Here is a 27,881-nt window from a genome sequence, read left to right as displayed (position 1 = left end):
GACAACTCAATAAACCCTATTTGCAAGTCAGATTTACGTGGATTGTTTGTACTTATTTATTTTGTACCATGCTACCTGTTAAAACAACACCATAGAGACATCTGGCCACCAGTGGGTTAAATCAGCAAGCATCCTTTAAACATATCTTCATGTCCTGTTCATTCTCACTAATAACGAAGTTATTGTTTGCCCAAGTGCAGGACTCATGATTCAGGGCATTATTCGGTTTTCAGTATGATCTCAACTACAGTATGATCTCAGAATAATTGGAACATTTTTCTTGTATTATATGCAAAGCAATCCAGACATGGTGTTCCAGTGAACTGCACCAAATGTTATCAGCATGAACAGATCATTACTGAGGAGATGTGATTTATACACGTGGTGCTTCTAGTCGTCATAGCACATCCTTGGTACAAAGACCCCTAGTGCGAAACTTAACTGAAATTGGTAGGACGACAAAGGATACTTTTCTAAAGAAATTGATGTAATATGCGAAGAAACTCGTCTTTTTTTTGTTTTGTTTAAGGAAAAGGCTTACTTCTAAGTATTTTCTCACCTTCATATTCAAAAGAGAAACTATGACTTTTTTCTCTGTGCAGGCAGTCATCAGTCCACCAACATAATTACCCAGGTCAATAGGTGAGAGTTGAGATGATGCCTTCTGGTCAGCGTTGAACTAATAACATTGTGAGGCTTTAACATGGCGTTGAAAGCTGTTTTTGATATTGTTTTAGCGATATGCCTAATGTGGAGGGGCACATGTTAAAGAACAGTCAAAATGAATTACATTATAATGTAATGTTTCCAAATAGCTCCTACCTTCTCTCCTCATCGATGAGAACACCTGTGGATATCACACTGGCTTCCATATATGTTAATAAGAGTTCAGGTTGCTTCCGCATGGGACCTAACCACACGGGAAATTAATGCTCACTGGTTCCAGTGGTTGCCCACACGTGCGGAAACTTGGTTCTCCCTGGTGACGGCTTTTTCATGAAGTTGATCTTCACGAAAAGTAACTTCAGAAGGAAACTTAGACATACGTGTTATTAGAAGCCAAAAATTAATTATCATGAACTTACTGGTCAACGAAACAAATAATATTTAAAAGTAAAAGGCTGGTCTTTTGAGAATCGTATTGGCAAAGTACAATTAATGAACTTCTAAAGACTATATACTACTGGGCATATCACATGGAATTCAGTAGCGTTAAGTTTGTATTTGCTTATCTGTACCCTGTACATTTGCTTAATTATTTAATTGTGTAATCTAGGGCTGCAACTAACGATTATTTTAATAATCGATTAGTTGGCCGATTATTTTTTCGATTAATCGATTAATCGGATAAAAAAAATTTTTTTTTTTTTCAATTTAAAATAATGTAATAAAAAACGTACAATTTACACGTTCATCTCTTTATCACAATAGCCTCTCTATTCACCTTCTTATTTTACTGACATAATAATAAAAGCTACAAGAACCCAAACACAGTGTTTCTCAAACTAGGTTTTAATACAAAGTTATTAGTAAATATTAATTCATATGTTAACTATTTTTCATATTTAATAAAAACTATGAGAAAAAAGCCTTGTTTAAATTTTTTTTATTTACCAAACTGCCCCCGGTTATGCACATCTGAACCCCAGCTTGCCACTCTGCCCCCATATATGCCTTATACCTCTTATATGCCAGTGATATGCAACTGAGCCCCCTGATATACCTTTTACCCCCAGATATGTTTTATGCCCCCCTGATATGCCTAATATCGATATGCCTTATACCCCCTATATGCCACTGAGCCCCCTGATATACCTTTTACCCCCAGATATGTTTTATGCCCCCCTGATATGCCTAATATCGATATGCCTTATACCCCCTATATGCCACTGAGCCCCCTGATATACCTTTTACCCCAGATATGTTTTATGCCCCCCTGATATGCCTAATATCGATATGCCTTATACCCCCTATATGCCTTATACCCCCTATATGCCCTAAAATTCATAATACCCTCCATACACCACTATAACTCACCCATACACCACTCTGGCTCCTCCCCCTCCCATACATCACTTTGGCTCCTCCCCCTCCCATACTCCACTCTGCCTCCTCCCCCCTCCCATACACCACTCTGCCTCCTCCCCCTCCCATACATCACTTTGCCTCCTCCCCCTCCCATATACCACTTTGCCCCCTCCCATACACCACTCTGCCTCCTCCCCCTCCCATACATCACTTTGGCTCCTCCCCCTCCCATACATCACTTTGCCTCCTCCCCCCTCCCATACTCCACTCTGCCTCCTGTCAGCCACGGAGGTTCACAAGACACCAGGGAGCCGGGTGGAGAGGCAGAGTGCCGTATGGGAGGGGGAGGAGCCAGAGTGGTGTATGGGAGGGTGGCTCCCATACATCCCTCTGACTCCTCCCCCCTCCCATACACCGCTCTGCCTCTCTACCCGGCTCCGTTACTGACAGGAACTTTCACTGCAGCTTCATAGAAGCCTCAGCGTAAGTGAAGGTGAGTAACGGAGGCTGTCTGTGCGATGCAGACCCCCACCGGCTGACAGAGAGGATGATCCTCTGTCAGCCGGTGGGGGTCTAAACGATGCGCACAGACAGCCTCCGTTACTGCCCTTCACTTACGCTGAGGCTTCTATGAAGTCAGTAACGGAGCCGGGTAGAGAGGCAGAGTGATGTATGGGAGGGGGAGGAGTCAGAGGGGTGTATGGGAGGGGGGAGAGAGACGGAAGTGAGAGACCGGCCGACAGTGAGGGGAATCCAGGTCCCCTGCAGCGTTGCAGGGGATCTGGATTCTAGTGTTATAATCCGATCTCTGTTTGAGGTCGGATTATAATTTTTATTATCGATAAAAATCGATTCGATTAATCGATAATGAAAATCGTTGACAACGATTTTCATTATCGATTATTATCGATTTTATCAATTAGTTGTTTCAGCCCTAGTGTAATCGTTTTGGAATTTTACTTCTGCAAAGCTACCTTCTTCAGAGTAACTCTATGACTTTTCACTAACAAGTCCTGAGCGAAAGTTCATGGTCCTAATTTTCCTACTGAAATTGGGATCAATTAAATGTGCTGCATCTTATAACTAGATGAAGCACTAGATATATCATCGTAGTACTATTACACGCCCAAACCCTTCCAAGAAAAAGAAAATCTTTAATCATGAAAAAATTTGCCTTCAGGGGATATTTAGGGAATGCTTATGTGACACGAACTCAAAAGCAGGCACAGATAGGTTGTTGCCATAGAAACTGGAAAAAGTATTTTTTTCTCCTTTTTGTAAATGATTGTTCTTACTTTGTTCTTACTTTGTGTAACAGTTATATATTTCAGTTAGCATTAATGGCTTATTTACTGAAATCCTGCCATATGAAAAATGTTTCCAGGAATGCCATCTCATACATGTGATTATATAGAAAAATATATATATATACTTGGTTTGGTTGGGTATATACCTTTTCAGTAGGAGTGGTTAAAACACAATGAAGGCTTTTGAAGCAAGAACATTTTCCGATAGAGCTATCATTAAATCGTATGGAAGGACTTACCTTTTTTGGATTATTGAAAGTGTGTTATTGTGGATGTTAATCTGATCCACTTGTGTGGTTTTATCTGTACTGAACGATAAAAAACCACTGTTAATATAGAAACATAGTAGTTGACAGCTGATAAGGACCATTCGGCCCATACAGTCTGCCCATTGCCAGTGATGTAGACACTTAAACCTTAAGCAGCCTTTGGTCTCATCTTCAGGATAGCTTTATGCCTATAAAATGCATGTTCCCCATAATGTATTAGCCTTTACCAGTTACGCTGGCAGGCTGTTCTACTTATCTCGAACCCTCTTAGGAGTGTCAGGCCTATAATTGATAAAATTGTACTTGATAAAACACATTTCATTTACTTAATACACAGATGTATAAACGGTTACAACCCCATATTACTGTTCAGGGGACCACCTTATGCAGTACAGGATCCTTCTGCTAGTAAAACCACTCAAGTGAGTCATAAGATTTTTCTCAACTAAGTAACTTAAATAACATCACTGTTATTTAACATACAGAAAGCTGGTTCCATACAACAAAGAAAACCATGACAAGTTGTAATTTGCTCTAGTTGACAGCATTTCTTAAGGAATGAAGATTGTCATTCTGGAGGCATTTGGATGCAGGCTTCCTTTTTAGGTTTTGCCTTTGTTTTTGTATCATTATGTGTAAGTACAGTTCTTATAAATCTTAAAATAACAGTTTACTGTCCCTGAGAGCCTCAACAAAGGTGTGTATTAAAGTACTCTGTAAGTACCTCAATATGCATTTCATTCTTACCATATGGAAAAGCTACAGCTTCCCACCTCTTCCATGGTCCGACAATTCTCGCCTTGAAGAAAAGCGTTCCCATTGAACTTGATGGTATCTTCAGAGATGAGGGTATCGTCATACCGCCCCACAACTTCTCTGAAGCAGCACTGGGGCGGACAACGGGCAAATCCATAAGGAGGATTCTGAAGAATCTGCTCATGCATTCGCAAGAGAGACACCATGTACATTTCTAGGGAACTCTCAGCTATCATATGCATTAAAGTTACGCTTTTGTAACTTAAAGCAGCATTGGAAATATCATGGATAGTCCTGTTGGATGGCCAATCCAGTTCCTGGAGTAATTATTTAGTTTAATATTTTAGCTCATTTTAACTTCATTTTCATGTGACACAAAAGCAAGTACTGATAGAAGATGCCATTGAAACTGAAAAATTGTCTTAAATGTTTCTATGTCATTCTTTTGTGATCAAACCTTCAGATGATATGATAAAATGATGGATCGGCTACATTTTTTTGGGGTAGCAGAGTAGAGTGTCCAATTAATGTTACAAATGAAGAAATGTAAGAGATATCCCCCTCCCACCTTCCAGGAATGTCTTTCGCTTAGCCTGTCCCATATTACAGCTTGTAGATAGAAGTCTATATATAGAAGATTCTGTTTTCTAGGACTTGGAATGTAACTTTACTTTTCTCTTAAACCTGGGTAGAACCTTCATTATTTATATTTTTCTTCACCATCCTCCCTTTGAACCGTTTCTCCATATTATATCTTATCATTTTCGTTTTTAGTGTGTTACATTTTGGAAGCTCTTCACATGTTCTGCCCTTCTCTTTTTCATTCCACTGCTCCTTTATTTATCTTCTACTTAGTTTCATTCATAAAGAATAGTCAAAGATCTAAGATGTGAAAAATAAAAAATAGGTATTAATTATTGGTGATGACATAACCCTGTTGAAGATATTGTAAAATTCCATGGCATGTTGGTAGATGTAGTACCCTTCTTAGCTTGAAAACTCAAGAGTCAACCCAAAACACTGCTGATCACAAACAGAAATTATTGTGGTCCTACTTCCAACATACTAGTAAGTTGTCTATAATGTATATTCTAGGACTGTAACAACTAATTGATAAAATGGATAATAATCGATAATGGAAATTGTTGTCAACAATTTTCATTATCAATTAGTTGATTTAGTCTGACTAAGATCCGGATCGCCCACAGTGCTGCTGGGGACCTCTCTGGCAGCCGGTGAACGTCTGTGCGTTGGGCGCAGACTACCTCTGCTGCCCAGAATTTCCGCCAGGGCTTCTATGAGAGAGCGCTGGCGTGACATGACCTTCTGGTGCTCTATCATAGAAGCTACGGCGGAAATGCCGGGCAGCAGCAGAGGTTGTCTAGGAGCATCGCGCAGACGTCCACCGGCTGCCCCCACTAGACTCCAGGGAGGCTGCAGCACGGGGGGCATGTCTGGGGATGCAATGGTAAGTCTGGGGTGGCATATCAGGGGGGCAGAGTGGCATATAGAGGGGTATTATGGCATCGGAGTGGCGTATCTGGGGGATTTAAGGCATATCAGGGGGCAGAGTGGCAAGCCTGGGCTCAAATGTGCAAAACTGTGGGGCAGGCTGGCAAATAAAAGCAAATAAAAACAAGAAATACATTTTTTCTCAATCATAGTTTTTATTAAGTATAAAAAAAATAGTTGAATTAATATTTACTAGTAAAACTTTTTTAGGTATTAAAACCTAGTTTGAGAAATATCGTGTTTGGGTTCTTGTACCTTTAAAATATAGCTTTTATTATTATGTCAGTAAAATAAGAAGGCAATTAGAGAAATGCCGTTGTGATAGAGATAAAAGTGTTGTGTGCACAAAGTACAATGACACTCGTTAATGTAAATTTAAAGTTTTTAATTCTGCTGTTTGGTTTTCACACCCAGTTTGTGCATTACATTTTTTTAAATAAACGAAAAATATATATATTTTTTATATCCAATTAATCGATTAATAGAAAAAATAATTGGCCAACTAATCGATTATGAAAATAATCGTTAGTTGCAGCCCTAATATATTCCAAAAAATACATGGAATTCACATTTGTGTCACCACAGCCTGGGTATGATCATACCACCAGTACCTGGTACATATCTAGAAGTCAATTTCACAGTGACAGTCACAAAGCTTATTAGTCACAGCTCTTGCCTATTGCAGTAGAATACTTTATTTTAAAAGACTCACTTGATGGGTTAATTAATGACTAGATAGATAATAATGGGGCTGTCATAGTAATATAAAATAAAAAACCTGTTTTGATGAATTGCAGATGCCAAACTGAAATGTTTATTAATCACACTTACCTTTTATGATGAGATGACTATTATGAAGTGTGTGAACTTTCGTGTTCTACACACTCGGCAGAGGTACCTAGTGGGGGGCGGGGGGGCGGTCCGCACCAGGTACCGCTCATCAGGGGGGTGCCAACTTGCCGGCACCCGGCACCCCTCCAGAGACGGACAGTAATGTCCACCGCTGGAGGAGCAGGCTTGCAAGGGAGCGGTATCGGAGGTCTTTAGCAGACCTCCGGCTCCCTTGAGTGATTTTAAGCCGGGTTCAACCCTTGATATCGCTCCCTTGCGATCCGCACGGCAACAGCTGCTGTGCGCCGGGATTTGTTGTCAGATCCCGGCGCACAACACTGAAGCCACGCCCACTGCCGTCCGTGCCCTCTGACCCGGAAGAAGACAGAAGAACTGAAGAAGAGGAGGAAAAGAAGCTGTAAGGAGAAAAGAGGAAAGGTAGGAAAACATTCAGTGAGTGAGAGTGGATTGGTATATGTGTGGATTGGTATGTGTGGATTGGTATATGTGTGGATTGGTATATGTGTGGATTGGTATGTGTGGATTGGTATATGTGTGGATTGGTATATGTGTGGATTGGTATATGTGTGGATTGGTATATGTGTGGATTGGTATATGTGTGGATTGGTAAATGTGTGGATTAGTATGTGTGGATTGGTATGTGTGTGGATTGGTGTATGTATGGATTGGTGTATGTGTGGATTGGTGTATGTGTGGATTGGTATATGTGTGGATTGGTATATATGGATTAGTATATGTCTGGATTGGTATGTGTGTGTGGATTGGTATATGTGTGGATTGGTATATGTGTGGATTGGTGTGTGTGTGTGGATTGGTGTGTGTGTGGATTGGTGTGTGTGTGGATTGGTGTGTGTGTGGATTGGTATGTGTGTGGATTAGTATGTGTGGATTGGTAAGTGTGTGAGAGTGATGGGTGTTATGCTGTACCATTTCCAATGTATTTTTCATTATATAATTATGCTCTAGTACATCATAACTCCCATCACTCTATACTGTTCCATACACTGGCAGAGCTGGGAGGCAGAGGCCTTGCACCCCCACCGCAGGACTCCTGAAAGGTAAGTGAACTTCAAAGTGGGAGAGGGTACATAGTTAGGAGGGAGTAGATAGGGAGAAGGGAGTGAGACGGGGGGATAGGGGGTAGATAGGGAGAAGGGAGTGAGAAGGGGTAGGTAGGACAAAAGGGAGTGAGAAGGGGTAGATAGGGCAATCATACTCCTATCATGCCAACTCTGCGAGTACATCCTGGAATCTGGGTATGCCTGGGCATGATAGAAATGTGATTGCTGTTAACAATCATATATATATTGTGACAAACCCTATAGCATGAGGGCCATACATGTCACTTTTAGGGGTCCTAAGCAAAGTCCTCTAGGGCAATCAGAGTCAGGAACAGCAGCTTTAAACAAAACAGCGCTTTATTTTAACCACTTAAACCCCAAAAACCAAATCATAAAAAGAAAACCTAGCTCCCAATTGGAGCCCTCTCTAACTTAACTATGCTGGTCTAAACTGACCAGCCTAATCACCCACTACCTCAACCTCCCAACCAGACCCAGCTACGCCAGGCTCTGGAAAACCTCCCCCAGACAGCACACAAAATGTCCAGGCAGGTATTGCCTCACTTGGCTCAGGGATAGTCTTCTTCAGGGCCTCTCCTTGCTCTGGGAGCACAGGGAACTTCCTCTTCCCCCAACAGTCTTCCTGAGTATCAGGCTCCAGGGGTTTTTAATGCCCAGCACCTGTGCCTGACGCCGGCCTCATAGAAATCCCGGACCGGATCCTGCAGATTTCTTGCCTCCTGGAAAACCCGGCATGGAGTTTCCACAGAATGGGGGAATGGAGCATTGGCCCACCCTGCTCTCCAATTGCTCCACCCCAGGGACCCATATGTATAATCTGCATAGCAGCTGTACTCAGATGCCATGCTAATCATCTCCCTGGGGTTCACACGGTCACAATATATATATATATATATATATATATATATATATATTAATATTGTTATTTAATTGTTTTGTCCTATTTTGGTGTGTTACTTACTTGAAATAAAAGTGTTAGATTTTTTTTTATGGTGTGGGGGGGTCATATTCGGTTTCGGCCAGGTAAATGCTGCATTTTCGGTTTCAGTCCAGAATTCGTTTCGGTGCATCCCTACTACTAATGAAGTGGTAGGCCTACACCACATCAATGTTTGGCTTAGTATATAGTGATAGGAGTTATGATGCACTATTGTCAATGTCTGGCTTAATGTATAGTGATAGGGATTACGCTGTACCACCGTCAATGTGTGCCTCAGTATATAGTGATAGGTGTTATGTTGTACCACCGTCATTGTCTGCCTCAGTATATAGTGGTAGGTGTTATGCTGTACAACCGTCAATGTCTGCCTCAGTATATAGTGATAGGTGTTATGTTGTACCACCGTCAATGTCTGCCTCAGTATATAGTGATAGGTGTTATGTTGTACCACCGTCATTGTCTGCCTCAGTATATAGTGGTAGGTGTTATGCTGTACAACCGTCAAAGTCTGCCTCAGTATATAATGATAACAGTAAGTGTTATGCTGTACCACCTTCAGTGTCTGCGCCGGTATATAACGGTAGAAGCTATGCAGTTTTAAAGTGTGTGTGTGGGGGGGGTGCCAAATACTCTAGGTACGCCCCTGGGTGAGAGGTCTCTAAATGCAATGTGCTAAGCTTCTAGCAAAAACCTGAGTGTTAAAAAAACCCACTTACTGGTGTATACTGGTGGAAATAGATCAACCTGCACGTGTTAGTGTATTTATGTGACTAGGTCTATTTAACCCTTCTATCTTTATCAGAATAGACTCCAGCAACCTTAAATGGTGCTCTTATTATAAAATCTTTGTCTTTGTAATAACCTTCACCTGTGGGTTTTTGAAGTATCCACTCGCTGTGGAATATATTACCAGGATTGTGTCCATGCAAATATTGATGTGATATTGATGGGCTGTTACAGCATGCAACTTACAAGAGCCTATGCTTTGGATAGATGACCACCACCTGCCAGGCTCTACACGTGACAGTTTCATACTGATAATAATAGCTACAGTATGAAGTAAATGGTGTCTGCCCAATTTGCTGCATGGAGATCTACAATTAGCAGTGTAGGGTTAGGTTTGTTATGGAATAAGAAGAGACGTTCACCACTATACTGGTATTTTCACCCCTTAGTCCGACTAAGCTATTTATTAGCCCTCTGTAATCCTCCTCTTTTTTTCTTGAAATTTTTTTTTTGACACGTTAAATGGTCTATATGACTGTATCTTGGCATGGTACCAGAGAGAGTTGTATGAGATATATTTATAAGTGGACCATCATTAGTAGATGAATACTCTCGTTGGTATGCAGAGCCAAGATCACGGGTAGCTCTGAAGAACTTGGAAAACATTCTGGTTTAGTTATGGCCCTTTATATCGACCGTGTTCATATTTGACTTAAAAAAAATAATAAAATCCTGGAATTTGAGGTTCAGGTTGTTTATTCAGAGTTTGGCGCTCGGAGTTCTATTGTACAGTAGACTTTACTTTTCTTATTTTTTTCAATTTTATTGAGGGCTGAGATTATTATAATAATTACAATCCAGCAGATTCTGCAGTTCATACAGTGATGTTATACATAAAAATGACACGCTTAAACAAACAGAGACCGAATACGACAATGACTGATGTATCTTTTGTTCCGTCTTCATTGAATGTTTATACAGCTTTCTTATATTCTCTTTCAAAGCTTTCACAAGTTAACACGTTTTATCATTATGTGCCATTATAATGAGAAGCTTTCAGAAATCACGAGTCAATGTATAGTATGTATTGTTATAAGACAAGTCAAACATAACGAACCACTTAAAGCACATTAAGATTTTAATTTTATCCTTCCATGTTGTACGTTTTCCATACAGACCATGTCATTTGAATTTCCAATGGAAAAAATCTTCTCTAATCTTATGCAATAATTGCTGCTTGCTTTTAGATGAAGTCATTGTACCTAAAGTATACAACTTAATTTGTGTGTATTTACTTTACACCTTGAGTTATGAAAGTAAATTACACAGTTTTCTAAAGAAAAACAAAGCCTTGGTACTTACAATTTGCCTGATAACATCACTAGTATTTTTAACCTATGGAGTTCTAGGTTGGTGAGCGGCGTATGAGTTTTCCATTGACAAATCCATTGACGGTCAGAAAATGGAGCTAAGTGGTTGCTCTTTCCAATGCTGCTACGTGAGACAAGTGGCCGTTATTCAAAAACAGTGGACTGGGGATGAGCACCATTGCCAGGACTTCTCCTGGATGGGCACAGATGCCTACAGGGATCCCACAGAGCACTCCTTCCGGGGGGCTTACCGTATGAAAGGCTACTGAGAGGGCCTATCTTTTTTTGCCATAAAAATGTAGACATAAAGTTTAAAAAAAATGTAAAATATATTAAAAATAGTAAGAGAAAAGAGAAACTTATCTAGAGAATAAGGATAACAGAGCTTCACTTGGAGAATTAGGGTCAAAACTTGGGAAAAATATAAAACGAGGAAGAGATGGTCTGCTCTCAAAATTCAACCTCCAAACCAACCATACCTGAATTTATATGTTTTGTTCTATCTCACTCTTTTCCTAATTCTGTATTTTTTACCATTCTCGTACCCCATTTCACTCGACATTAACAAAAGCCGTGTCGAATTCATACTATGTTTATCCTTGCCAAAAAATTCAAGAAAATGTAAATATATAAAAAAGAAAATCCGAAATTTCCTCTAAAAAGCTTTAAGTTCTAATATTTTACAGTCATACCTCCCAATACGGCCGCGTATCCCTCGAATGCAGAGTAATAACGGCATATAGCTAACCTCCCCTGCCTCTCATTAAGTATTATTTTTCTAGTTGCCTGAGAAACCCTTGGTCGTTCTCATTTTAGATTGATTATCCTGTGAGAGAGGATCCGCAAGCTATAGCAGATCTGCGTCAAGGATGACCTTAAAATGTACATAAGATCTGTTCACTTAAAAAGACATTAAACATTGCCGCTACAGAAGGACGTCAGGAGTTACCGCTCTAGACAAATAAATCTTAAAATATCTAATACGTTACTTAATAGTTTTTAGCTAGCAGATTTATGTTTGGGTAACAGAGATACCATTTTTTTTATCTGCTTATGATATAATCCTCCTATATGAGCCTTCCAAGACCGTATGCGGGATTCTCTTTTATGTTAATGTTAGCAACAAAATCCTGTATTTGTATAAAGGATAAACCTATGAATATGTATCGCCTAATAATTCCACTTTGCATCCTGTTACTTCTCACTAAGGTAGTCTGCCTGGAGTTTTAAACTAAGTAAAACAGAACTAGCTTTCACTGCACTTAAGCCTTTATCCTTATATCCTTAACTTAAATAAAGACAGGAATACTTTTTGGCTTTAGGTTGACTTCCTTGGCTTATAGTAAGCGCAAATGATGTCATCATTTATTACACTGTGAAATGAAATAAAAATGTGATTTGTATAAATGTACTGTTTCCATTGAATAAACCATATATATTATTCTACACATCACTACCTAAATGCTTGGAACTATATAAAGAAATAGTAATCAGCATCATCATGCAAAATGTATGAAATGTATGGAATCTATGGGACCACGAGTGAGAAATCACATTTTTTTATTTTTTTATCCCAAGTGGTTTTTTTTATCAAAGAGGTTGCTGAGGGTATGGATTTTTCGAGAGTAACTGATAGGCGCTCACATTGATGAGCCTTTTAATCAGCTGCCATATTAAATGTAATCACGGCTGCTTCTAGTCCTCTGGATCACTGAATGCTTAACGTCTAATATTTTTTTTACTGTCCTTTTATAATCTTTGCTTCAAATAATATCTACAGATATCTAGATATCTGTCCATGAAAGCCAACACTAAAATGTAAATCGGCAACATCGAGAGATCTGATCGCTGACCATAACAGACCCAATCCCGAGTTGGTCCACGTTTGGTGCTGGCTATATGGATCTCTTTTTCTTGATAGATTATACATCTAGAAATGTCTTCCTTTTGTCTTTCGATACTTGTCTCCAAACCTCTAACATTATTTGGGCATCATAGCAGACCCGCGTAAGACGCTAGTTCTTGTTCTGCGCTGCTTGGATGACAGAAGTAGGATCTGTGGTAAGGGGGAAATGGTTCAAAAGCTGATATTACCTTCACAATTAAGAAGGTAATAAGATAAGAATATATTAACAACATAGATTTCACCACTGTTTTCGACTGGATTATATTAACCAAACTCTACGATAAATTGTCCAAGGACTGAACCCAATTATCTCAGTTCCAGACCATGACTTGTAAATATATTAATATTTGTGCTCCAAATTAGTGTGTTAGCTACCAAACAGAGCAAAGTAAATAGCAGTGATACAACTGGGAAATAAAATGAAAGTATTCACTTGGGAGGCACAATAAAATAGTCTGTTAATTTAAATAGCATGGGTTGCATTATTATGGGGGTTGTATGACTATTTGTGGGCTGTGTCACATATTTGGCCCAAACTACAGATTCATTCAGTGACAGTGTGCTCCCTGGAGGCTTCACATTCAACTAAAGAGAAACACTAAGTAATCAAAGACTGCAGAACCAAAAAGCACCATATACATGAACTTCCATAGGTTTATTCTAATTGTAAAAACGTGCATTGTCAACATTCTTATTACCTATAACGCCTGGTCCATAGAGATGACATTTATTGTCAAAGGTGATACTTCTTGTTGTTTAAACATAAACATTATCTCCCTAACTGGCCCTTGTATACAACACAGCATGCTTGGGATGCAATAAATTGCACTACATGCCTTTTGGAAAGAGAGTGTCTGCATAAGAACTCGTACCCCGGTGCTCCGCACTGATGGGGATGACCCAGGACCAGGGCTGTCAGGCCAAGGGCAGCTCCCAAGTTAAATATACCACTACTTGTCAGCTTTCATACATCACTACAGCTACCAAGACAAACTTTCCTGTAAAACCTAAAGCCTACTGGGTCCATACATTGGTCTCATCAAACTAATTGAAATGGAACAGTTTCCCATCAGTAGTGGTAGAGGTCAATGGAATAAAAACATGCGTGGTGTAGGCATAAAGCTATTTTTGAAGGCACGACCCAGGACTGATAAAACAGGACATAAATGATAGACAAGAAAAGGGTCAAAATCCGACGAGACAAAATAGAGAAGGCAAATAACCACAGTAGTGAATACGCTGATAGCACAGTACATCTGAGCACTGTGAATAGGAAAAGGCACAGATTTATAGGGAGGAGGGAGGGGTACCCCCTCTGACATCATTATTGTGCCTAATTCCATTAATCTGGGATTTACACTTACTGTCCCTTTAACAAGCTGTCTGGTTCGCCTGCGTGCCCCTAGAGGGCGGGCGAGAGACGGAAACAATCCTCCGTCTTTGTCGCGACGGCCCCTTCCTCTTGCTCCACCCGTCCTGCGGATCGCGATGCAAGGAAAGAGACTGCGGCACCGCTTTCATCCAGAGGCAAGCGGGTCGACCACGCCAGACCCCTCTCCGTGCGTCGTCATGTTGGCGGCGCGTGTGGAGAGGAGGACGCAGTGCGGGAAGGAGGTGAATGCCACAGCCGGGACCCGACACTACCAAAAACTATTCAGACAAGTTTCATTTTTGGTCCATTTGTTTTAAAATTCCGTTTTCTGCCCTTTCGGTTTGGATGAAATTCTGAGGGCTTTTTCCATTTGGAACACAATTTGTTGTCACTCATTCACTCACTCATGCTCTCTCACACTAAATTTACACACTCTCTCAATTCCTCCCTGGCTTTTCTTCTCTTGCCTCATCTAGTTATTATTTGTTTTACATAGAACCATCATATTCTGCAGTGCTGTACAATGGGCATAACAAGTAGTACATAACGTAATTTGATTTATAGAGTTATAGAAGCAACAGGTAAGAAGGGGCCTGCTTAAAGAGCTTACAATGTAGAGAAAGTTGGGATATATTTCCAAGAGGTAAAAGTGCTGCTGTTAGGGATAGACCCAGCCACGCTACTATAAGTATTGCAGGAGAGAGACTAGGAAAGGTGTGTTCTGTTTTCATCCTTGTCTCCTTGTGTCTTCTTTCTTCATCAGCTTCTCTGTGAACTAGGCCTCCCAGGGTGAAAACTTCTCCGAGAGGCCAGAATAATAAATTCATTTCAAAATAATTCTGTTTATGCAGTTTTATGTTTTGTCTTCTTTTCGGTATATTTGAAAGATCGTATCCTTAGCTGGTCATGTGGGAATTCAAATGATCTGATAATGGGTCGGTTAAGTCAGTAATTACCTGGATCAATGGCCTTTGACACCATTAAACATTCAAATGTAATTGTCTTTCTAGACTAATTAATGCTTGTGTGCCTGCCTGACTTAATTGGAAGACATTCACTTTACGGGTATACGTGGATATTAGAGAGTTAACGGTTTTCAGCAAACTTTCTAGTAAATATGTAATATAATGTTGCTGGTGTATATGTGATGATTGCCGGTAATTGTTTATTTAATGTGTGTCCGGTTTGGTAATCACTGACTTGGGAAATTGATTATAACATTTTAAAGGAATTTCTTCTCTATCACCAGAATATCTAAACAGACGTATGGGAAAGGCCTACATGATGAATAGTCCACTTCTCAATAATGTATAAAAAATACATTAATGAGCACAGTGGCACATGCAGATAATACTTTTATATATATTAATGAGGCCTCAATGTAAGTATTAAATAGCACAAATGTCTGACTATATCAGATCATTATTTTATTCTTTGGCTTTACTAGTAAACTTGGAGGAAATTCCCAGATCCGTCATTTTAGCAGGGATGAGGAGTCATAGGTGGCAAAAGGACACGTTACCAAATATTTAGTCTATGGACGTAAATGATGGATTAGCAGAATTAAGAATTTTAACGGGAAACCACATTTCTCAAAATAATTACCTAGAATTATTTATTTAATATGTACACATTTCGAGTCACTTTTTGTCTAGAGAAACCAGTTATTTATTTTGATAAGAATATTGCCGATAAATGTTTATGTATGGCTTATACATTTGACAAGTAATGATGTTACAAATGAACAGCTTCTTAAGTTCTTACAAACCAAGGTTGATTGACAAGAAATAAATATAAATTGATTTCCTAGACCACGATTTAACCCAAAATGTTATGATCCCTGGTTTTTGAGAAATATTTCCTATGTTCAGCGAAATAATGTTGGTTTAAACCCTTAACCCCTGGGTGTCTGCCTGGGTTAGTTTAACATGAACTTGGAATCCAGAAAGGATCTTGATTTTGTGATAAACCACTTTTATTTAAAAAATCAATAAATAAAATTAGCGAGATATAATGTAATTCCCAGTGGATAAAGGACTATGTATTGTCTATGTGAAGTCGGCAAAAAAGAAAAGGTTAATTACATGCCCAGTAACTGTAATATAATAGCATTACTGTAGAACCTTCAAAAGTAGAAGACAAGCAAATATACCTCCGGCTTAATGAAGCACTATAACAAGCATATATATTAGTATTAACTTTCCTAATAAGACTTAAGACAAGTGATGCAAATCCTCAAGAGAAGGCTAATCATATAATTCGAGTACTGATTAAATCATAGTCATAGATTATAAACCACAAGTAGGCTCAGATCAGAAACTCGGTAGTTTATGGTTAATTCATATACATTGATTCAGAGCGCAATAATTCAGTGTACGAATGCAACATCTTTACCAACACGATACAAATGTCAAACTGAAAATAACTAAAAATATCATCTGAATTATTGACCAACTTGGAGAGCCAAGAAATGCAAGATTAGTAGAGAGTAGAAGATCTTTCATTATATTTACAACAAGCTATCCCAGCAAAGTACCAAGTCAGGGGGTGCATTCCTGCCACGTAGGGGAAAAAGTCCTTGTTTTATTCTGACAGATCTATGGAACCTGTTGGGTTCCAGCAGTAAGAAGTAACAATCATTACAATTAATATTTCGGTAAATGCCCCAGAGGCACAATAACCATACGCAACCCTTTTTACAGAGGCTTGTGTCCAGGACACTTTGCCTATCCGTTTGGGGACTAATTGTGTGAGAATGTATTTTCCATGAATTTTCTCAGACAAGATGCTCCCTGTAGAATAGATTGGATCAGTAATGAGTGAAAAGTCATCATCTTCTCCTTTTTTAAATGTTTGGGACAGAGCTTCATTTGGCATTCTTTTCCAAAACTTCCTGTGAAAATATTTGCTGTGCAGCTTACATGTAACATAATCACTGCTGTCTGCGAATACAGAAAGCAGCCACTATTGCGTTTAGGACAAAAAAAGTTTCCATTTTTTTATTTTAAATAAATTATATTAGCTATCAAATTATAAAATCTAAGTGGTCCCTTTAAATTTACATGGTGTCCCTTTTGTAAATGCATGAGGGGCTCTCCCATTTGCCCCTTCAAGCAACCAATCAGTGGCAGGAACCCATCTCCTGCATTGCAAATAGCTGGAGAAGAGGAAAATACATAAAAGGGGATTAAAAGTAATTCTCTCATAGGGACTTCATGAAAATTTAAAGAGACCATTCAGCTGTCACATACATTAATGCGCATATAATGGCTGGAGGGTCCCATTTGGTTCTTGTATATACTACCGTTCAAAAGTTTGGGGGTCACCTAGAAATGTCCTTGTTTTTTCTAAAGAACTACAAATTTGGTCCTATAATAATGTTAATAAATGACTATCGTAGCTGGAAATGCATGATTTGTAATGGAATATCTTCACAGACATAGAGAGGTCCTTTATAACTCCAATCACTCCTGTGTTCCAATGGCACGTTGGGTCAATCCAAGTTTGAGTTTATAAGGCTAATTAATCGTTAGAAACCCCTTTTCCAATTATGTTACAGCTGGAAATGTCCTAGTTTTCCATGAAAACTGTTAAGCGACCCCGAACCTTTGAAAAGTAGTATATATGGTTGAGAAACCTAAATCTAGAAAGGATAGTCACTTTCTAATTGCACAAAAACCAAAGCTTCTTTTATTTGTTTTCCTCGCACATTTCGGTTTCATGTAACCTGATTTATTGATCTGTTGGTAAAGTTACAGTTCCTGATAATTCAACTTTTGGACCTTGGCACTGCCTTTGATCCACATGTGGGTAATTATAATAATCTCCTGTATGTTTGCGGCAAATTAATTATTATATAATTGGCCTTTCCTGCAGTAATAAATCTAAATATAATCTGATTCCAGTGAAACGTGAGAATGTTTCCATTGTGTTACTGTGATTTTTTATGTTGGTCGAGTTGAACTGATGTGTTTATAAGCAGCCAAACTAAATGCGGTTTGTGTTTTTGTCTCAGACCTCCAGCGTTTGAGAGTGGATTTCCCGTAATGTTGTTTTGTTGCTAGAAACAGTAGCAAATCTTGTTGTTTAAAAGGCCATAAAGTAACAGATTGTGTGACAGGCTTCATCAATATGTACAAAATATTTATACTGTGCTCTTGAAAAAAGTGAGCAATTTATGAGCTTTTTAAAGAGGCCCAGTAACAGATTTCTTACCCCAGGTTGCTTTCCCTTGGACGCCAAGATTTATATATTGTCTAAAATGTTGTATAGCGGAAATTAAAATATAGGGTTTGAACAAGTCCGGTTTGCTTGAGATGTGTCACATTACATATAGCTTGAACAAATGTAGCCGTGGAAAACAAAAATAAAAAGCATAAGCATAAAAAGGTAATTAAAGTGATAAAATATGCTGATTATTCCTCCCAAATGCCTTGTTTAGAGGTCTTTTTGTCATATATATATATATACAGGTATTTGGGTTATGTTAATGTAATTCAACAGTTTCTGGTGTCTGTGATGTCCATACCTAGGACCTCTCCAGGTTTGATCCTGAGTCTCTGGGTGTAGCATTGCTTTCCCTGGTCACTTTCCTCTTTCTCCGAGCACAAAAATCTTCACAAAGGGCCAGTTCGACCTTGACTGTCCTGGGGAGGCAGGAATGCAGCAGAGTCAAGTAATGTGATGTTACGTGACCACACTATGTTTGTGTGTGAGCATGAGTGTGTCAACGAGCTGCTTTGGTGATAAGATCACATTTCATACTTTGCACCAGATTTACTTTTTATACATCATCCCCAATATCGTCTCCTTGGCTTTATACAGTTCTTATGGTCCATCAAAACATCTAAGCTGCATGATGTTCCACAAACGTTTCTGCACCCTTCGGCCACAGACAATAGGCACTTAGTCCACGAACGCTCACACAACCCTGTTTTCTGTTTTTAGACACTGGGAAGCAGTACGAAAATGGGATGAAGCGATCCAGTTAACGCCAGAGGATGCAGCTTTGTATGACATGAAGTCACAGGTGAGCTGTGTTTCATTTTTGTAACCCAAGATTTTCTTACTCGATCACTTTTATGCTGACAGTATTGGACATTCTTATAACTCTGCACAGTGTTTAATACTCATACGATTTGGGTTTTAAATTCTAGTAGAAATGGCTTCCTTCCAATGAGACTAACGTGCTGATCTTGGGCATTTATTACATAAAGTCTGCAAACATTGCAGCCAGGTTGTCCCCTATAATGGCTGTTCATGTCTCTGAAGAAAGCTCCAGATCAGATGATGCATGCTCGTTTAAAAAACATGAAAGGTGGAAACTTTTTGTTGTATCACTATTGTTATTGTGAAGCTGTATGGCTTTGTGCAGAGAATAGAAACATAACCACTGAACTGAGAAGATACATTTAGAATTTTACATATTAAACCATAGATAAGGATGTCTGAACTTTCCCAGATGTAGAGACACATCGTGTAACGCTTATCTGTACCGATTTGTGTGATGATACCTGGAAAGTATTGGCACGATGTACGGCTCATTAAACACATTAGCCAGTGGACTCTACTATGGGGTTTAGTCCAAAAATGAAGAGGTGCTGCCTTTTCCCTGCAAATTATTCGTGGAAGCTGATACAGTTAATGTGTGGTTATTCTTCTCAGGGAAATGATCATGACATTGGTAATCTACTTTACGAATGCGTGTTATATTTGGTACAGCAGTGATCATGCCAACCCTCCACTTTCAGGAATTGGTTTTATCTCTGTGTTGCCCTCTTCTCTGTTTTATTCTTTATTTGCTTTCTATACTTGGAACTTCTTTATTTAGTTTAAATCATCTTTTAATGGAGATAACTGGAGCCTTCGGAGTCGTCTGCTGTCTTCTTACAGTGATTTATGTTGCTTCTTGTGTACATTTGTTAGCCTTCTGTTATGAGTTAATTCACTTTAAATTTACAAGTCTAATGGTGACGGATTCTTAAACCCACATAAGACTATTGTGTGCATGTGATGCCCGTTTCAGCTTAGTAAAGTGGTTCAGCATTCTGCCATTTTTATACAAGTTGCCGGGAGGGAGAGAGACACCCGGAAACGACCGAAGAGTTGAAGTTGCAGATTTCAACTTCCCAACTCCAGTATGCGTTATAAAGGTCCAACCCCATTGTGCAGGGCCAGACTGGCGATCAGGCCGTCTGATATAAGCGCAGCGTACGTCTTGATATACATATGCATGCATTTTAATGCTCGTGCAGCATGCGGCTGGGCATATCCAGCCGGTGGAGCAGCAGATCCGGTGAGCGTGTGGCTCGTCTGGTGTGCCAGATGGCCAGTCTGGGCCTGCTATTGTGCTTCTAGTATTTGCAATGGGAACCACTCGGCTGTCATATACATTAAAGTACATGTGATGGCTGGAGTGTCCCTTTAACATGCTAGAGACTGAAATTAATGTTCAATTGAACAGCACCTTTAATTTGTTCTGTTCATTCAAAATATTTCTGTTTTCTCTTTTTTTCTTCACACATGTAAAAACCTTGTTGTGTTCTAAGCTGATTTATATGGAGCACTTTAAGATGAGAATCATCTGACATGAGAAGTGAAATTTTGTAATTAAGGCAAATTAAAATAGCTGAAATAGAAATGACAAAGAGAATTGGATTGTTTATAGACTCCCACCGCAATTTACTTCTAGGGCCATGGTTACATTCTGTAAGCCCAGCAGAAGGAATCCCTGGTTCTTACTTCTTCCCATAAGGGATAATTCCATTATTTGTTAAAGTTTAAATATTTCCTGTAAAACAGAATGATAACAGCTACTCACACATAGTTTTCCCAAAGAGTTGACTTCCTGAAAAGTTTGCGTGGAGGAGTTTGAAACCTTTGCATTGAGACTGATAGGGTTGGAGGCAATAGATCACAGCTTGGTGTGAATATTCTGTGTTTAATTTATTAAGTATATGGTAGTTTTTAACTTTCTACATTTCCTTTAAATGATTGCCAAACAGGATGGCTACATGTTCTCCCCTGTTTTATGATGGTTACAGTAAGCCGAGGGTAACTGCACAATAGACATTTATAATATTGGGTAAAAATATTTAAGCTTTATTATATGTTGTTGCTATATAAATAAAAGATAATAATAATAATAATGTGGGGTAGAGAAGGTGATCTTGGTGCAAAGGTTTAAGAGTAATGTTATCACCATGTAACCGATATGGTGGTCCTGCTGATAATTATGTTATTTTTTCTTATATACCACCAGCATGATTATATTTTATTAATTATTTTAATAATTATTAACCTTATCGCAGTGCTGTAAATTTTCCTGTACTCAATAACATTCTCATCTTAAAACTCAGATAGCTAAGATAAGCCTTTTTTGTTCCCCCTTATTTTTGTTTCTGTTTTGGTGAATTCTGAAGTCTATTTTACGTCAGTTTTACCTTTTTTTGTGAGGTTCTGTAGAGAATGCTTAAAATGAAAAATATACAAAATAAAATACAAACATGAAAAAAAGCCAGTGTTAAAGGAGGAGAAAAGAGCCCTACTTCAATGAACTAACAATAATTTTATGAATTTTGTATTTCGTAAACTTTTTAAAACTTAAATTCAATTCTCAGCATAAGATAAATACGCCTAATCATCTTGGGATGACCTTCCTTAGCCCTAGTAATGTGATGTTTATTCTATCCCTATGTATTGTCACTAATAGTTTTTCAAACTGTTTGTTAAAATTTTAATTGGGTTATGAGAGTATTAGAGTAGCAGGAGGGCAGACTTAGACTTTGAATAGGAAAGCTGGATAGCCCGATCATCCCCTTGGAGATACTGGCTCATTTCATACTCTCTCCTGCTGTAGTTTGAGCTCTGCTCCCATTGTGGAAGAGAGATCTGGGCATGATGCTTTTATGGAACACAAAGTTCCTCCTGCATGAGAGCAGAGATTTATTGGTTTTATGGGGCGATGAAGGGAGACAAGAGCCGTAACGCTAAGACGCTCTCCTCTCTGCCCCCCTTTCTGTTTCTCCTTCTTATCTTGTCCATTTTTTTTTTTTTATTCCATTTTGTTCCTTTTTATGATTTGTCTTTTTTATGAAAATGAAAATGCATCTGTTGACTGTATAATCTTGGCATACAGCGTAATGTATTTAATTTGAGAGATATTGTAAAGCTGTTGAGGGCTGTTTTACTACAAATGTAATGTTCCGCATACGCACTCTGCTTATGATGAAGTTGTGTGATGCTGCAATAAAATATAATTAACAACATTTGTTTTAATTGAGACTGGTTGTCTGCATGATGAACTTTGCAAAGCTGCTGAGGGTATGCAAATATCCATGTTTAATGATACAGATTCAGTACCTCCTAGGTCCCTTTTTGGCACCCAAATCTCTCTGCCCCCCTCCAAAGTCCCTCTTTTTTTTTGACCTATAACAGGAACCGTTATGTACAGTAATACTATGTGTTGTGTTATTATTCTGCTATGGTTTTGCATTCTACAATGTCTATCCTATGGTCTTTATACAGGAAGACATTTTTAAGTGTCCCTGGCAATTAAATACATATTTGGGTTTTATGTATATATTGCTGAATTTAGTTACATATGTGTTAAATTCTACAGAGAAGGTGGAACAACACCTTTAAGATGAAAGTCCTTGCAGTTTGTGCTTCACAGTGTTTTATGTTTCAAGTTGAGTCATCTGGGTAGGGTGAAGACAGCTCTTTATTGAATACCTCACATGGTTATGATCAACCTTTGTTCCACTGAGAATATCCTCAACAGGGTTAGGCAGTTCCCCGGGGTAGTCCTAATTCTCCAAATAGGGCCACCCTTCTTGCATGGGCAGGGCTTGGTGAGGTCATGTAATGCATCGTTACGTGACCAGGCTGTAATAGCGCGATCACTTTGTACGCAAGGTGAGTGATTAAGTGAGTGTGTGTCAGAGTAAGGGCATGTGTTAGAATGATTGTCTGTGTGTATGTGTGTGAATTTTGTGTGTTAGTGGAAGGAAGAGCCAGGCTAGAAGGTCCCAGCCCTCCTCTGATCCTCAGAATCTTCAATAAAAAGAGAATGTAAGGTCTAATGATTGTTTTTGATTCCATATAAGTTATCAAGAAAGAAAGTTTAAATTTAATTTCGAATGCAACAAGTGTCTTTTCTCTCTCAAATGCCTGTTCTAAGAGCAAGTTCCACCTACAACTGTTATGATAACTTACATTTTATTCATTGGTGTTACGCATTGAGTGGGACACGTGAGTCTATTCATCTACTCAGCCACAGTGGCTAACAAACCAGGCTTTGTATATAAAAAGCAGAGCTGTAATGTGTCACGTTGGGCACAAAAAGTGAAGTTAAAAGCATTCCTTTAATAATATTTTGGAACAATTATGCTCCGTGTAAGGATGGAAACCGAATGTGTAACCTGAGATGTTGAAGCTGCTTAAAGAGATGGGTTCAACTGACATCCCAGCAAGTATTAAAGGAACTCGCTCATACAGTAAATGACATCTGTACTGACTTCCAGTAAGTAAAACCCATCTGTAAATTGAAACCCTGTTGCCGGAAAAACTGTAAACTGAGCAGTGACAATTGTTTGGTCTCTTTGTAAAAGTATGGCATGTTATTCATTTCAAGATTTTTTAATTTTTTTAAAAAATATGGTTATAACGAAACAATCATCCATGGAATTGCAGAAACCACACAACAAGAAACCTGCGGTGAGGTTCGCAGGGGTAAAGTACCATAAACTCGGCTTTTGGCCGGTTTATGTTGAAGAAAAAAACATTTAAGGGAAAACACTTGAAGAAGTAAAGGAAGAAATATGCAGCCCTTATGAGTCAAGCTGTGCTGGCAGGCAGCAGTATTCCTAATAGCATCATCTGCTCTGGGAAAGATTTTTGTTCTAGATTAAAACATTGATTTCAATTCAGTATCTTTTTATCCTCTTTTCTAGGACGGAATATAGAAGCTTCGTAAGGACTGATAGTGAAAGTTTTGTTTGACTGTCTTGTGCGTTTGTGTTCGTAAAGATAGTTATAGATAAGTTGCCTTTCAGTACATGCATCAGGAAGATACCAGGTCACAAAGTTCATACAGATCATTGCAATGATCACTTTTCCTCCTACTGGAATTATTCTCCCAACACTTCTGTGAGACTCTGTCCTAGTTAAACGTAGAAACATAAATGTTCATGGTAAATGAGTAAACCATTCGGCTCATCTAAATCAGTTCTTGGTTTTGTCTTAGATTCAGGATAGCTTTATGCCTATCCCATGCATGTTTGCATTCTCTCACTGTATTAACCTCTACATCTTCTGCTGGGGGGCTGTTCCTCTTATGTACACTTAAGTAACTAGTGAAGGTTTCTGTAGCTCCTGTCACCTTTGCTAGATAGCTGGTCATTTGGTTGAGGGGCTCCTGTAGCTCCAGGGATCTTGAGTATAATTCTATCCTCCCATGTTTCCCTCTTTGGAATCAAACCTCTCTGTCCATCTTTCCTCCCTTTTCTGAGAGCTCTGCATTTTTGGGAATATGACTGTATTACAATGATCTGCAGCTTTATTTATATAAACAGTAGAAATAAATGAATAACTAATTTATGTGAATAAAACATATCTCCTGAATCATGTAAACACAAAATATAGCAATGAACAGGTCTCACTGAAATCCTACCCCCATTCACACCGCTAACCAAAGTAAAAATGTTCCTCTTTGGCCATGTTGGAGGACATTCCATCCACGAGTGTGAGAGTACATGGCCTGTGAAGAAATGGGGCCATATCTGTTTGGAACAGTACATTAAATAACACAATGAGATCTCCCTGTGGCACAATCACACAACACAACATGCTATATAACCACCTGCCTAATATTGTGTAGGTCCTTCTTTTGCCGCCCAAACAGCCCTGACCAGTCGAGGCATGGACTCCACTAGACCTCTGAAGATGGCCTGTGTTATCTGCACTAATACGTTAGCAGCAGATCCTTTAAGTCCTCTAAGTTGCAAGGTGGGGCCTCCATGGAAGCATCCTGGTGCCCAGCCATCCACGTGATGTAAAAGAAAACATGGTTCATCCGACTGGCCACCTTCTTCCATTGCTCCGTGGTCCAGTTCTAATGCACACGTGCCCATTTTAGGTGCTTTCAGCAGCGGACAGGGGTCAGCATGGGCCCCATACATAACAAACTGCGATGCACTGTGTGTTCTTATACTTTTTGATCAGAACCATCACTAACCTTTTCAGTTAATTGGGATCTGTCAAAAATGCCCAGGTATTTAAGGTTTGCAGAGGCGCAATGTCTTTGATGATTAATGGGGTTAATAGTATCATTCGGTAGATAAAGAATCACTATATGTAATCTGTATAATGGAAAATGTAACAAGAACTTGCCACCAGAGCTGAAAGGGTCAAAGTAAAGCGGTTTATACCTTAAAGTGCACAACATATGGAAATATATAAATATTGGAGAAAATATTGTAAAACTCATATAAGATTACTTGTAGAATAACTAAAAACCACTGTTAATTGTGACATGATTTAGGGGAAAAACAGAAAGTTTTCTTTTAATTATGTGTTGACGTAACCATTGTACAAACAGCCACCAAAAGAGGCTCTTGGGATTTTTAAAGAAGTGATGCCAAAAACAGCTGTATAGTTCCAAACAAGTTTCAAACAAGAGAAAAAGGAACAAAGGAATATGATTTGAAATAATAATAAAAGGCTGAAATAGAAGACAAGGCTGGATTCATGCAGAACTGCCAAGGAACAGCTTCGTTTGGTCACCTTTCCTGTATCTTGCAAATTGCATTTGTTTACAGTAAATAGTAATAGTGTCTCTAGCTTAAAATAAACAGAATATGAATTATTCGACCAAAATTATGTAGACGCCCCTCTTAATTATTGAATTTAGGTGTTTCAGTTGCAAACATTGATAACAGTTGTATAAAATCCAGAGCCGTAGCTAGCTCCTTTTCGCCTTATGCAGGAATGGAAAATTGTGCCCTAAGCTACTTTTTTACAGATGTTATTTTATTTACACTGCACTTACACACTTCCCATAAACACACCTGCCCACACACACTGCCTTTACACAAGCCTGTCCATTAACATGCATATACACACACTGTCCTTACAAACACATGCCCATACATGCTGCCTTTACTCACACCTGCCCATTAACACACATATGCACATGCACTGCCCTTATACACGACTGCCCCCACATGCTGCCTGTATACATACCTGCAGTAATTTGCCGGTGCATAGTGATTAGGGAGCCGAGGTCTGAAGTGCCAGACCTCACGCTCCCTAACGTGTTAGAGGGTGATCTCCGTAACCAGCCCTGCTCATCCGACACCTCCTACCCAGACCAGCGCTCATGGTCACTGGGTGCGCACTGCCCACAGGGGCGCCCAATGAGCAGGGCTGGTTGGGAAGATCACAATCTTGCAGCTGCCTCTGAACATTTTCCGAACAGATATGGTACAGCATAATTCCCACTACTATTCACTGACCCAGACATTGACAGTAGTGCAGCATTAGTCCTATTATTATATACTAAGCCAGACATTTACGTGGTAGGCCTCAAACCAGCCTGGCTGTGCCACTGCTGCCCATTTAGCACCCTGCCTGTGCCACCTCTGCCCCTGAATCAGCCTGTCTGTGCCACCTCTGCCCCTAAAGCAGCCTGTTTGTGCCACATTTGCCCGTGGAACAGCCTGCCCGTGCCACCTCTGCCTCTAAAGCAGCCTGTCTGTGCCACCTCTGCCCCATAAGCAGCCTGTCTACACCACCTCTGCCCCTGAAGCGCCCTGTCTGTGCCACCTCTGGAAAAGCCTGTCTGAGCCAACCCTGCCCCTTTACCAGCCTGCATGTGCCACCTCTGCCACCCAAATCAGCCTGCCTGTGCCACTTCTGCCCCCTAATCAGTCTGCCTGTGCCATCTCAGCCACCCCCAATCAGCCTGTCAGTGCCACCTCTGCCCCCCTAATCAGCCTACCTTTGCCATTTGTGCCACTAAACACTAACTTACTACAAACTTCACTCACTCGCCCATTCACTCTCCAGCACTCACTTACCCCTCTTGCTGATTTCCCTGGTCGGGGGTGGCAGTGCAGGCATCTATGCGGCCCGATGGCCGCCTAACACGGTCCTGTAGCTTTACTGCTGTGGCGCCCGTGCACTGTATGAAGAAACTCTATTCCCGCCCATGTTCCTGCTCCACTCGGCTCCATTGTCGGGCCGGCCCTGCCTCTGTAGCATCACTCACTACAGAATTACAAACTGTGCCTGGAAGCAACATCAGCACGAGCACTGTGTGCTTTGTGAAATGCATTTGCAGGGCTGAGCTGCACACATGCTGAAAATCACTATGCACAATGCTAAGTGTTCCGCTGGAGTGCCGTAAAGCACACCACCAGAAACGTGTTCTGTGGAGTAATGAATCAACGCTTCACTATCTGGAGGCCTGATGGATGATTCTGGGTTTGGTGGATGCACAGAGAACACCTACCAGAACATTCTGGACAATGCTACCAACTTTGTGGGAACAGTTTGGGGAAGGCCCTTTCCAACTCCAGCATGACTGTGCCTCAGTGCACAAAGCAATATCTCTAAAGACATGGTTGGATGAGTTTGGTGTGGAAGAACTTGACCGGCCACACAGAGACCTGACCTCAACGCGCTTGGGATGAATTGGAATAAGATTGTGGGCCAGGCCTTCTCATCCAACATCAGTTCCTGACCTTGCAAATACTCTAC

The 27,881-nt window shown here is 39.8% G+C and overlaps 1 protein-coding gene across 1 annotated transcript in view; it reads left to right on the top strand.

The window, feature by feature from the left end:
• Positions 1 to 27,881, top strand: part of LOC149283788 (tetratricopeptide repeat protein 33-like) — a 134,593-nt gene that overhangs the window by 42,623 nt on the left and 64,089 nt on the right. Inside the window, exon 2 of the mRNA XM_089497334.1 lies at positions 19,068 to 19,149. Within this exon, the coding sequence (XP_089353460.1) occupies positions 19,068 to 19,149 (82 nt within the window). The remainder of the gene's footprint in view (positions 1 to 19,067; positions 19,150 to 27,881) is intronic.

This window comes from Sceloporus occidentalis, unplaced genomic scaffold (assembly GCF_023333645.1).
Source record: "Sceloporus occidentalis isolate IW3139 unplaced genomic scaffold, rSceOcc1.0.p SCAF_101, whole genome shotgun sequence".
Classification (NCBI taxonomy): Eukaryota; Metazoa; Chordata; class Lepidosauria; order Squamata; family Phrynosomatidae; genus Sceloporus; species Sceloporus occidentalis.
This window is presented reverse-complemented; position numbering and strand designations above follow the sequence as displayed.